Here is a 13,561-nt window from a genome sequence, read left to right as displayed (position 1 = left end):
GCTAACTTCGTCCTGATGACCCTCGCTAACCTCGTCCTGCTGACCCTCGCGAACCTCGTCCTACTGAGCCGTGCTAACCTCATCCTGCTGAGCCGTGCTAACCTCGTCCTGCTGAGCTGTGCTAACCTCGTCCTGCTGATCCGTGCCAACCTCGTCCTGCTGATCCGTGCTAATCTCATCCTGAGCCGTGCTAACCTCGTCCTGCTCAGCCATGCTAACCTCATCCTGCTGAGCCATGCTCACCTCGTCCTGCTGATCCGTGCTAACCTCGTCCTGTTGATCCGTGCTAACCTCATATTGAGCCGTGCTAACCTCGTCCTGCTCAGCCGTGCTAAACTCGTCCTGCTGAGCCGTGCTAACCTCATCCTGCTGAGCCGTGCTAACCTCGTCGTGCTTGTCTGTGCTAACCTCGTCCTGCTGAGTCAGGTGGCATGTCACAAACTTGGGAATACACGACCCTTTCTCATCTTGTCCTGATTCATCTTTTCCCCCACGCACCCACCCACACCACTTTTATCCCACAAATAAACTCGTCGTTGTGCCCAAAGATGACTTCAGCAAAAGATGCAACAGATTTGAAATCCTCGTTGGAACAATTCGATGATTTTGAGGAAGAAGAAGAAACTTCAGCAAAATATTCTGATCAAGGTGAGTCTGCATTCCCATGACATCAGTCCTTAGAGTCACTTCATTGTTTGTCTTTGTCAATCTCAGTCACTAAGTATTAAAATCATGTTTGAGATGTTCAGGCGAACGGATCAATCCCCACCTCATTTGGGAATGTCACACAGACTGGTGACACTTGACAGTCCCCAAGAGGATGTAATATCGATGTTTTGCTTTAAAACCTGGTGTTGGCTGAGTGGTTCGGGTTGGGGGTTTAGGATTTTAGGATCCTGAGTTTGAATCCTGTTGGCTGCTGAATTAACACTTGGTGGGATTGAGATAGGGACAATGGTATATATAAACGTATGTATATATGTATGTATATATATATATATATATATATATATATATATATATATATATATATATATATATATATATATTTGTTGTTGTTGTTGAGGCATTTTTGTGGGGAGTTAAAATCCCAAGACATCAGGACACCTTTCCCCGCACAGTGTTGAAGTATATAATTATATTTAAATGAAACAAAGATTGTAAAAAGTTGGATAAAATATTTATTCCAGAAGTTTGCCACCGTTGACCCAGTGTCGATTACACCACCCGATCGAACACATTACATTATTTATTTGTGCCTGTTTACGTCCTTTGTGACGTCCTCAACCCTGAATAGGTAACCTGGGGTTTTGAGGACACCAAAGGAAGCTCGGTGTTTTCAAAGGTTCGGTGCAGACATGTCTGAGGCTCGGTCAGACTGAGGCACTGGAGTTTTAAAGACTGAGGATATTTAAAGATTGGGGCTCAGTAGAGACTGAGGATTTTTAAAGACCGAGGCGTTTTAAAGACAGGCTCAGTCAGACTGAGGATTTTTAGAGATTGAGGCTCTGGAGTTTTCAAGAATGAGGATTTTTAAAGACAGGCTCAGTCAGACTGAGGCTTTTTAAAGATTGAGGCTCTGGAGTTTTCAAGACCGAGGATTTTTAAAGACAGGCTCAGTCAGACTGAGGCTTTTTAGAGATTGAGGCTCTGGAGTTTTCAAGACTGAGGATTTTTAAAGACTGAGGCTCAGTTAGACTGAGGATTTTTAAAGATTGAGGCTCTGGAGTTTTCGAGACTGAGGATTTTTAGACTGAGGCTTTTTAAAGATTGAGGCTCTGGAGTTTTCGAGACTGAGGATTTTTAAAGACTGAGGCTCAGTTAGACTGAGGCTTTTTAAAGATTGAGGCTCTGGAGTTTTCAAGACTGAGGCTCAGTCAGACTGAGGCTTTTTAGAGATTGAGGCTCTGGAGTTTTCAAGACCGAGGCTTTTTAAAGACTGAGGCTCATTCAGACTGAGGCTTTTTAGAGATTGAGGCTCTGGAGTTTTCAAGACCGAGGCTTTTTAAAGACTGAGGCTCATTCAGACTGAGGCTTTTTAGAGATTGAGGCTCTGGAGTTTTCAAGACTGAGGATTTTTAAAGACTGAGGCTCAGTTAGACTGAGGCTTTTTAAAGATTGAGGCTCTGGAGTTTTCGAGACTGAGGATTTTTAAAGACAGGCTTAGTTAGACTGAGGCTTTTTAAAGATTGAGGCTCTGGAGTTTTCGAGACTGAGGATTTTAAAGACTGAGGCTCAGTTAGACTGAGGATTTTTAAAGATTGATGCTCTGGAGTTTTCGAGACTGAGGATTTTTAAAGACTGAGGCTTTTTAAGGATTGAGGCTCGATCAGACTGAGGTTTTGTATGTTTAAAGACTCAGGCTCCTTTTTTAGCCTTGTCCAAAAAAAGAAAAGTTATAAACAGCGGATTCATCCAGGTTTAGTCACGAATTCTTGCAAAGGGTTCCAATTTGATACGTACGTACGTCATGTTATTCGAGCCCAGGTTTCCCAGACGTTCCTGTGGGATGAAGATGACGTGATTAAAACATCACCCCACTCCTCTCGAGGCACGACGCGCGATCACGATGAATTGAAAGCCAAAGTCCTGCTGAACCGCACGTTCGTTTTCCCCATTCGTGTTCAAAATCTAACATTCGGTTTCAATAAGTTGTTTCCTCCATCACAAACCGACCTTTGTGGAGGGACGGACGGACAGAGGTGAACCGATTGCTTCATCCTGCTTTTCGTTTCTGGTGCGTGGGGTCACAAGTCACAACCCAAGAACCGGACATGACGTCATCTTACCTTCCGTTTAATTTTGAATCTGATTTCCTGCACATTTAATAAATGTTGATATATCGTTAAAAAGATTAATTTTTTTGCCCAAATCTACATTCTGTTTGATGTTTTTGTAAAATCATTATAAAACGTGTTGTTGCACGGAAGTGAATTCCCAGGCTATTGGTGCTGATGATGAATCGTTTTTGTTTTTCGTTAAGATTTTGTGACGTTTGCTTTCATAACTTTAAAAGGATGTGAATTTAGTGCAACTAATTACAACCACAATGTTCTGCACCCGATAGAGGTCTCTAGTGAAGTTGAGGATCCCGAAGATGAAGGTGTGGATGTTCCATCACCGTCACCTGGTCTTTCACAGGTAGTGTTGGGGAAGGGGACAGGTCATGAAATGAGGATGAAAAGCGATGTGTTTTTACGAGTTTAAATGGACAGCATGCATCACCACCATCACGGTGGTTATCTCGGTGAAAACTCTTGTGACGCAGGAAATGAATTTATTCCACCATGTTACGTTTCCTCTGCTTGCTGGTGGATTTCTGGTGGGACTCGCCATTGTCGTACTGCTCGTCGTGATATATCCCAGTCGGCGGAGCCGTGTCCTACTCTGCACAGGTACTCTGAGTTTTTGTTGTTTTCCATCCTGTGCGATTCCCCCGTCACTTCATAAGTCGCGTTAACGCTCAGTGTAAAGCAGACAGAGAATCCCTGCAAGTTGGGTGGTGTACAACCACTTATTTAATCGACAGGACAGGTACGCAGTCACTTGCAGACAAGTGCTTTCACATCCTCATCACTTAGAAGCTTCATGCCACCCATCTGGACCATATTAGGCAATGGTTAACCATGTCCCATCCCATCTGGACCATATTAGGCAATGGTTAACCATGTCCCAACCCATCTGGACCATGTTAGGCAATAGATAACCATGTCCTATCCCATCTGGACCATGTTAGGCAATGGTTAACCATGTCCCATCCCATCTGGACCATATTAGGCAATGGTTAACCATGTACCATCCCATCTGGACCATATTAGGCAATGGTTAACCATGTCCCAACCCATCTGGACCATATTAGGCAATGGTTAACCATGTCCCATCCCATCTGGATCATACAAGACAATGGTTATTGGTGATTATATATTTATTTGTTTGTTTTTATTTATCATTTTTATTTCAGGTCCATAAAGACCTGACACAGGAGGAACGTCGTCTGAACGGAATTCAGGATGAGAAGCCAACATCCGGGTTCAACAAACTCTTCCGAGACGAGTCACGTGTATCCGCTCGTCGTGGTCTCGACCACAACCTTTATGTGAAATTCCACCTCCCTGCTTCGCTTCCCATGCAATTGTTTCCTTCTCCTTTTCCACCCTCATTTATTTCTACATTTCATTCTTCGAACGAAGTGTAGAACATCGATTTTATTGGCTCTTGGAATGACGTTTTGAATTTCTAACACTGAACCCCATCCGCTCCTCTCAACCCCTCCCCCCCCCCCACCCACGTGACCCTAAAAACGAGACAAATCAGGCCGTATGAGATCCCATGTTTCAGTAACAACTTCGAGACATTTCAGTTGGAAATTATAATGAGGTAAACGATGGGAGGTTACCTGAGATGAGATCAATTGGACGTTGTTGGAGGATGGGAAGTTATGAGAACTTGACGTTTCGATCGTTAACCCCTCGTCAGATCAACAATTGTGCACACGAGCAACACGAGTTCTTCGTTATACATCGAGTGTTTATTCCTGCCTCGTGGTTGTACTTTGTTCAGCGTTTCCCGTGAGATCGCATGTCGTTGAATATTAAAAAGTGATTCACATGATAAAAGTGAATTTGTTTCCTTTATTTTTGTTGACGAGCAAATACAACCCATCGCTTCGCTGGCGGAAACATTGAGACTGGGGTGTAGGGGGAGGGAGGTGTGGGGGAGCGAGGAACGGGTTAGGAAAAGAGGAACGGGTTAGGAAAACAGAGCGAGGAAGTGGTGAGGGGAGAGTGAGGAAGGGGGGGAAGTAACACGTTATGACACACTCTGGGAGGGGGTGAGGAGGATGGGGGTGTGGGGGAGGGGAAGGGGATGTTCTGGGCATGTGGTTGATAGGGGGACTTGAGTGAAAGCGGGGGGAAAAGGGGATGGCCCCCTTATGCTGGCATGAGTACAGGATTGAAAGAAGTTGGGTACGTTAAAACAGCACGTTCAAACAGGTCACACTCATCATCGCCCAGAGACGTCCGTGGGGGGTGGAGGGGATTTGGGAGGAGGTAAATGTGAGGGAACGGGAAGGGAAAGAAGGACATTCTCCTTCATCTTAAAAAAAAACATGCCAGTGATCATTTATTTAATTTCCACACACACCATAATCTCTGTAATCTGTTAACCTGAGACGAATTGTGGAATGGATCTGAGCAACGGTTCTGAGTGTAAAAAAAATGTTTCATTTGTACATTTTTCACATTCTTTGACACCTCTTCCTCTCCTTGACCTCCAGAGAGTTGTATAGTGGTGGAGGGGTTTTGGGGATTTTCATGTTCTTAGGGGTCTTGAGGATCTTCAGGCTCTTAACAGTCTTGGGGGTCTTAATGGTCTTTGTGGGCTTCAAGAGCCTCAAGGTTTTGGAGGGTCTTCGGGGTCTATGGGATTTAAGGGTACCAGTGCATGCCCGTAGATGCGTGGCCGTACGTGCAAACTCTCCCTCCCCCACAAAAAACTCAAACCACGTGCCAGAAACAACAACCACACAAGCCGTTCCTTCGCTTTCACGTGCCCGTACGTGCGTGGCTGCACGTGCAAAAAAATTTATATATATATATATATATATATATATATATATATATATATATATATATATACTTTAAAACCGCTTTCCAGAAACAACAACACAGGCCATTCCTTCGCTCTCGCGTGCCCATATGTGCGTGGCCGTACATGCAAAAAAAAACTTTCAAACAAATACACAGGCCATTCCTTCGCTCTCATAAACGACGACTGGTTGGGGCATTGTGTTTATCTATAAATGCGGATAAGAAATCGAGAAATTATTAGAATACTGTAAGTCATCACTATCCAAAAGTAGTGCGTGCCCGTACGGAAAGTTCACATCATTCCACGAATTATCGCTTGCATTGAAGTAACAACTGCTGTGATACTTACACACAGAGTTAATTAAAATCAAGTTTACCTCCCTGTCTTTGCTTGCCATGACATTCGCTGCCATTTACCATTGGCACTCCTACCCCACGGTAACTAAGGCACCGATCGATCCCCATCGTAACCAGCACGGCACATGACGTCATCGTCGGCCGGCCGTGCACCGGCCTACGCAGCCACGCCCACGCAGCAACGTGTCCTGCGATTGGTAACTAAATGGCGCATCGGCCACGCCTACGCAGCACGTGTCCTGTCATTGGTTGGTAAATAAATGGCCATAACTTGGGAATCACTTGTCCGATTAATATCAAATCTTGAAAAGGCACATCCTCAGGTCCCCAGCAATATAGCTGGCAAGTTTTAATTAGATCGGACCAGTGGTTGTCGGGAAACAGCGGTCACAGAAACACACACACACACACACACACACACACAGATTGCTGGAATTATAGATAGATGAAATGAGGTCAATGAGATGACAAATGAAGGGGTTGAATGCAGACTGCAGAGCAATGAGTAAGGAAACCCGTCGTTGTGAATCGTTTTTACCACCAAATTGAGATGTATTTCGTTGGCAAGCATGTTGAGTCGAGCTGAATTCCTTTACACTTCCAAAGGCCACAGCGTTTTGACAATTGGAAACAAAAAAAAGTTGTGCACTTTTTTTGATAAATTATTTTTGGAACAATTTTTATTCAATAAATAAATAATAATAAAAATCGTCTCCATGTACATTGTACACACCTTTATCTCGTTAGCACCTCTTCAGAAACAACATCGCTGAGGAAACGGCGCTTCTTTGTTTCCTCGTCCAGGGCAAGAATACGGAGGCTTTTAATGGCCGATTATTCAATTAGCGCCAACGTATTTTGCCTTTTCGCAAGGAAAAATACCAAGAGAAGAGAAGAGAAGAGAAAAAACCCGTAATGGCGAACGCGGCTGAATTTCTCTTCCCCATCGATCACGGCTACGCAGCAATGCTTCCTGTCATTGGTTGAAAAAAATGGCTGCGGCAACGGTTCCTGTCATTGGTTGGCAAATAAATGGCCATAACTTGGGAAGCATTACCCTGCAGGTAATGGAAATATTAATTGTGTTGTCATTCGTGACGTCATAGCACCGTGTCCTGTCATTGGTCGACAGATAAATGGCCGTAACTTGGGAACCGCTCGTCCGATTAATATCAAACCTTGAAAAGGCACATCCTCAGTTTCCCCATCAATATATCTGGCAAGTTTCAATTAGATCGGACCAGCGGTTGTCGAGAAACAGCGGTCACAGACACAGACACACACAGACACACACACAGAGATTGCTGGAATTATAGATAGATAAAGGATGTAAATGTTTCATGTTATCTAAAGGGTCTGTTTCAGGGGTCTCAGCAGTCTAAACGGTCGAAAAGTTTAAAAGGTACATTCGAATAGTAAATAATGAAGTGACGCACGTGTAGTCAAACAGTCCGTAATTAAGGGACATGTTAGTGACACGGCTTCACGGACGGACGGACAGACTGTGTTTTTCGTTTTTAAACACGAGTATATCGATACATGATGAAGTTCATTCACTGAATTGGCTCCTTCCCTCGACCCCAGCCATTGCCGCCTCGATGACTTGTCCGTCCCCTCCCAAGGTTTATTCCCTGGTGGAGAGATTACTTTATTCTTCATCCTCCTCCTCTCCTCCACACCTTTCCCCCTCTCCTCTCTCCCTCCTCCACCAACCACACCCATCCAATTCCACTCCTCCAAACCTTTCACCATCACTCACACCTTCCTCCCCCCCCAATTTAAAGGTAGATGTGAAAACCTCTTGGAGGTGTTTGTTTTATCCCTGAATGGTAATGACCGATTAAATTCCCCATATCCCTTCCAAAATGGGGAAACCTACGTTATATATTCGGGGTTTGTCTCGTATATCGAGGGTCTTGACTTGACACCCTAAAACGTTGTCCATTAAGCGAAGTAAACTAAAGTGAAGTGTTAAGTTTTCCTCGCTCGTTCCCAGAACAACACAACTTCCTCATGGTTCAAATGCCATTTTGGATGAGATTCCACACCAGGACAAAACTACCAGCGGAGAAGCAGTTTTGTTAAGAGTTTAACCGGACAGACGTGTACATAAAAAAACGGACAGACATGTACATAAATAACCGGACAGACATGTACATAAATAACCGGACAGACGTGTACACAAATAACCGGACAGACGTGTACATAAATAACCGGACAGACGTGTACATAAGTAACCGGACAGACATGTACATAAATAACCGGACAGACGTGTACATAAATAACCGGACAGACGTGTACAAAAACAACCGGACAGACATGTACATAAATAACCGGACAGACATGTACATAAATAACCGGACAGACATGTACATAAATAACCGGACGGACGTGTACATAAATAACTGCACAGACGTGTACATAAGTAACCGGACAGACATGTACATAAATAACCGGACAGACGTGTACATAAATAACCGGACAGACGTGTACATAAATAACCGGACAGACGTGTACAAAACTAGTATATCTTGGTTGGATAAGTGTCCACCCCACTTATAATAGCAATTGTAAATTTGTTCAGGTGGAACCAATCACCTTCAAAATCACAAACCAAGACTTTTTCCCGCTCTTTTAACCAGTGTAAGAATAAAAGGATTCCTTTATTTCTATCGTGGTTTATTTACATCGGGTTTCTGTTGTATTGACATGAACGAATAAAAATCTCTATGTGACATCACATCATGGTGTTCGCTCACAAAATGGAGTAATACAATGGGGCGATGATACAATTGGGTGATGGAGGTCACACGGGTGATGCAATCACAATGGCGTGATGACACAATGGGGCGATGATACAATGGGGCAATGGGGTGATCACAATTGATGAGGTTATACAATTGGGTGATGATACAATGGGGTGATCACAATGGGGTGATGACACAAAGGGGCGATTATACAATTGGGTGATGATACAATGGGGTGATCACAATGGCGTGATGACACAATGGGGCGATGATACAATTGGGTGATGATACAATGGGGTGATCACAATGGGGTGATGACACAAAGGGGTGATGACACAAATGGTGATACAATGGCGTGATGATACAATGGTGTGATCACACAATGGGGTGATGACAAATGGTTGATACAATGGCGTGATGATACAATGGGGTGATAACATAATGGGGTGATGACACAATGGCATGAGAGCACTAGAACTGTGTGCAAGCTTTAAATCTTGTAAATAACAATAATAACAACAACAACAAAGCTTGTGAACCCTGCAGGTAATGGAGTTTCTCAACAATAACAAGAACAACAACAAAGCTTGTGAACCCTGCAGGTAATGGAGTTTCTCAACAATAACAAGAACAACAAAGCTTGTGAACCCTGCAGGTAATGGAGTTTCTCAACAAGAACAAGAACAACAACAAAGCTTGTGAACCCTGCAGGTAATGGAGTTTCTCAACAATAACAAGAACAACAACAAAGCTTGTGAATCCTGCAGGTAATGGAGTTTCTCAACAATAACAAGAACAACAACAAAGCTTGTGAACCCTGCAGGTAATGGAGTTTCTCAACAATAACAAGAACAACAACAAAGCTTGTGAACCCTGCAGGTAATGGAGTTTCTCAACAATAACAAGAACAACAACAAAGCTTGTGAACCCTGCAGGTAATGGAGTTTCTCAACAATAACAAGAACAACAACAAAGCTTGTGAACCCTGCAGGTAACAGGATCTCATCGAAAAAATAAATATTACCTCAACATTACCTTCACAACAACAACTACACCGCCAAGAACAGGGTCTCATCTGCAAAAATAAATATTACCTCAACATTACCTTCACAACGACAACTCCACTGCCGAGAACAGGATCTCATCTAAAAAAACAAGACACGATGTTATTTGATGGGATTACTCTAAAAAAATGAAATAAATAAATAAAAGTAGTCAATACTTTGTTTCGTCCGCCATTTGCCTTGTCGAATGCCGTCACTCTTTGAGCCATGCTTCCTGTATGTGACCGAAGCATTCCTTCGGGAATATTGTGCCGAACATCCTGGAGTACATTACACAGTCCTGTAAAGTGAGTTGGGTTCCTCTTGGTCTTCTCTGTAAGGACTCGTCTCATGATACACTCGTTGATCGGTGGGATTATCATTGGAGTCGGCTTGTCGGACACTGGTACAGCAACACCTTGGGCATGGTAACCAGCTTGTTGGACACGGCTACAGCAACTCCTTGGGCATAGCAACCAGCTTGTTGGACACGGCTACAGGAACTCATTGGGCATGGTAACTAGCTTGTCGGACACTGGTACAGCAACACCTTGGGCATGGTAACCAGCTTGTCGGACACTGGTACAGCAACACCTTGGGCATGGTAACCAGCTTGTTAGACACGCCCACAGCAACTCCTTGGGCGTGGTAACCAGCTTGTTGGATACGGCCACAGCAACTCCTTGGGCATGGTAACCAGCTTGTTAGACACGGCGACAGCAACTCCTTAGGCATGGTAACCAGCTTGATGGACACGGGTTCAGCAACTCCTTTGGCATGGTAACCAGCTTGTTGGACACGGCTACAGCAACTCCTTGGGCATAGTAACCAGCTTGTTGGACACGGCTACAGCAACTCCTTGGGCATGGTAACCAGCTTGTTGGACACGGCTACAGCAACTCCATGAGCATGGTAACCAGCTTGTTGGACACGGCTGCAGCAACTCCTTGGGCATGGTAACCATCAGAGTGACCAGACCAGTAGAAGGTGTAACCACCTGACTTGATCTCACCGCTGTCTGGTCTCCGAACCTCAGAGAGTGCTGCAATACCGATGTCCAAATGCTGGAGCTCAGATGATAACAGAGACAGGTGATCATCCTCTCTTTTTTTAATTTATTTATATTTTTGTAAGTTTTGCAGGATGAAGTGTTTTCCGGTGGCCAGAGTGCAAATCCTGCCACCAACCTCCTCATAAACAGTAACCCACCTGCAGGAGGACGTCCGCAGACACGGCCGGGTACTCGATATGGATGGCAGTTGGCTCACGAGGAGGTCCTCCGACCTTTGACAGGTCTTGTTCTTCATCCTGCTGGGTGTCCATATCATACACCCTCCTCACCAGGAAACCCGGTGGGGGAGACGGTTTCGTCGCTGACAACCCGACCGTGGAACAGGTTAGTACAGGTGTACACGGTACCTGCTGCCAGTCACAGATCTGATGTGACCTGACCTGACGGTTTGGCAATAATAAAATCACAAAAAAATATCCCATTTGATTATAATGGGGTGAAACTGTTTTCATGGAGACTGTTTTCTCTTTGTCAAGGTTGGCATTTTCTGCTCCACACGGGACTTTGTCCTGTCCCACGAACCAAGATGAACAGAACCTGAAAAAATTAAAAAATAAAATTTTATTTTCTTCTTGTTTTGTTTGTTTACCCACAAAGCAATGGGGGGGGGGGGTCTGAGATCATTTGATAATATGACCTTTCACATCTCAACAAATGGCTTGAGGGACCATCGAGGTGATTAAATAAATAAATAATTCCCCGAAAACCCTCGCCGGCAATCACTGATGAACCTCCGAACGTTTGACGAAGATCCGATCAGCCATCTCTGGCAAAGATGGCGACACACACATACACACACACACACACACACACACACACACACACACACACACACACACACACACACACACACACACACACACACACACACACACAAACACCACTCTCTTTAGGTGTGGATATACACGGACACAGCAAACGCACTTTGCCTTCCCTGATCAGTTATGATACCTTTATTTAAAAAAAACAACCAAACTTCACCTTGGAACCGTCCGACCAGGTAAACAGACACTCACCTTGATAAATCCTTCAACCAAACAACGATCAATCTTATCAATCCCCATCGTTTAGTGAACTGGATTATCATGTGAACTTAACTGCGATCCACATCTGAATTACCATTCACGTTTTCCTCGTTTCTTAACGAAAATTATTCTGTTTTTGGCGGGAAAATTATTCCGTTTATACACCGCCCAACACGTTAAACGCCGTCAGCAAGCAAACGGCGTTCGATGAGAAAACCAAAATCAAGAAAATGATCAAAGGAAAAGCAAATAAAGAATGGATTTCATTAAACCATCAAACGATCGAAGTTAAAGATAAAAAAACATATATCGGTATTTTTTATATTATTAAACCAAAGATGATTATTCATTCACTCTGTGACGTCGATGTCGAGTGACGTGGATTTCACTGGTTCGACGGCAGGCTCCGCCCACCCGTCTCCAAGGACGATCACGTGACCGCAAGGTGCCTGAGCGTGCTCCAGGTTTCCCGCCCCGCCCACCATCGCAGGCTCCGCCCACCCGTCTCCAAGGACGATCACGTGACCACAGGCTCCGCCCACCGCTGATTCGCCAGATCTTTCTGGCTAATTCTGAGGTTTATCTTTCAATCCAGTGTTCATGGTTCGAACAACATGGTGGAGACGAATCTTTGTATTGCACTCACAGATGTGATGTATGAGAGAAAATACATGATTACCGTCTGTCTCCGTCTCAAACATGTGATCACGAAGCGAGTCAAATGCACTCGATCCTACGTCTGCCAACACTGATGCAGAGATTGCAGATTTCAGGAAACTATCACGAGGAATCTTTTTTTTTTTTTTTGTATACCTTGGTCGAGGCTCGTATGAGAGCTAACACACAACTCACAGCAAGGAGGCATGAGACAAGAGGGGCGGGAGTGGAAGGGACACAACAATGGGGAACAGACACATTAGGTGAACTGTGGAAGGGAGAGGGATGGGGATGGGACGGGGAACATGGCGAAGAGAAGATGGACATTACAGGGACTTTCAGGAAGGAAAGCAGGAGAAATGAAGGAAGTGGGCTTGGGTGGATTATCGGGGGTAGAAAAGATCGAGGATTTGGATGGGGGAAGATAAGAGGTGGTGGGGAACAGCTGTTTTGAAAGCCTGGAGGGAAGAATGGGAAAGAATAGAGTGGGAGAGAGGGAGAGACCGGGGGGGGGAGAGAGGAAGGGCGAGACTAGGGGGGAGAGAGGGGGGCGAGTGTGGGGGGGATGAGTGTTTGGTGGGGCGAGAGAGCGGCGAGAGAGGGCTGCACATATTGGCACTCACCTACGTGCACGCACCTACTGGCCCGCCCCTACGGGCCCGTACTGGTCTCAAAAAAGGGCTCATGGTGCTGAGACCGAGAACCATCTCAATGCAGGGCTCATGGTGCTGAGACTGAGATCCATCTCAATGCAGGGCTCATGGTGCCGAGAATGAGATCCATTTCAACACAGAGCTCATGGTGCCAAGACCGAGATCCATCTCAAGACGGGGCTCATGGTGCCAAGAGCGAGATCCATCTCAATGCAGGGCTCATGGTGCCAAGACTGAGATCCACCTCAATGCAGGGCTCATCGTGCCGAGACCGAGATCCATCTCAATACAGGGCTCATGGTGCCAAGACCGAGATCCATCTCAAGACAGGGCTCATGGTGCCGAGACCGAGATCCATCTCAAGACAGGGCTCATGGTGCCGAGACCGAGATCCATCTCAATGCAGGACTCATGGT

At 45.0% G+C, this 13,561-nt stretch overlaps 1 protein-coding gene across 10 annotated transcripts in view; it reads left to right on the top strand.

Moving 5' to 3' along the window:
• LOC147008410 (uncharacterized) overlaps positions 1 to 4,616 on the top strand; it is a 51,204-nt gene extending 46,588 nt beyond the window's left edge. For 8 of the 10 annotated variants that reach the window (XM_085865046.1, XM_085865041.1, XM_085865036.1 and 5 more), the window contains 3 exons: positions 3,068 to 3,141; positions 3,269 to 3,395; positions 3,962 to 4,616. In XM_085865046.1, the coding sequence (XP_085721172.1) occupies positions 3,068 to 3,141; positions 3,269 to 3,395; positions 3,962 to 3,969 (209 nt within the window). In that variant the 3' untranslated portion in view covers positions 3,970 to 4,616. Of the gene's footprint in view, positions 1 to 548; positions 649 to 3,067; positions 3,142 to 3,268; positions 3,396 to 3,961 lie in introns of all 10 variants that reach the window. The other 2 variants (XM_085865045.1, XM_085865044.1) reach the window with 1 other exon arrangement.
• The last annotated feature ends 8,945 nt before the right edge of the window (positions 4,617 to 13,561 follow it).

The sequence above is a fragment of the Eptatretus burgeri genome, chromosome 19 (genome assembly GCF_056783735.1).
Source record: "Eptatretus burgeri isolate ZD-2024b chromosome 19, Ebu_testis_v1, whole genome shotgun sequence".
Taxonomy (NCBI): Eukaryota; Metazoa; Chordata; class Myxini; order Myxiniformes; family Myxinidae; genus Eptatretus; species Eptatretus burgeri.
Note: the sequence above shows the minus strand (reverse complement) of the source record. Positions and strands in the feature narration are given on the sequence as shown.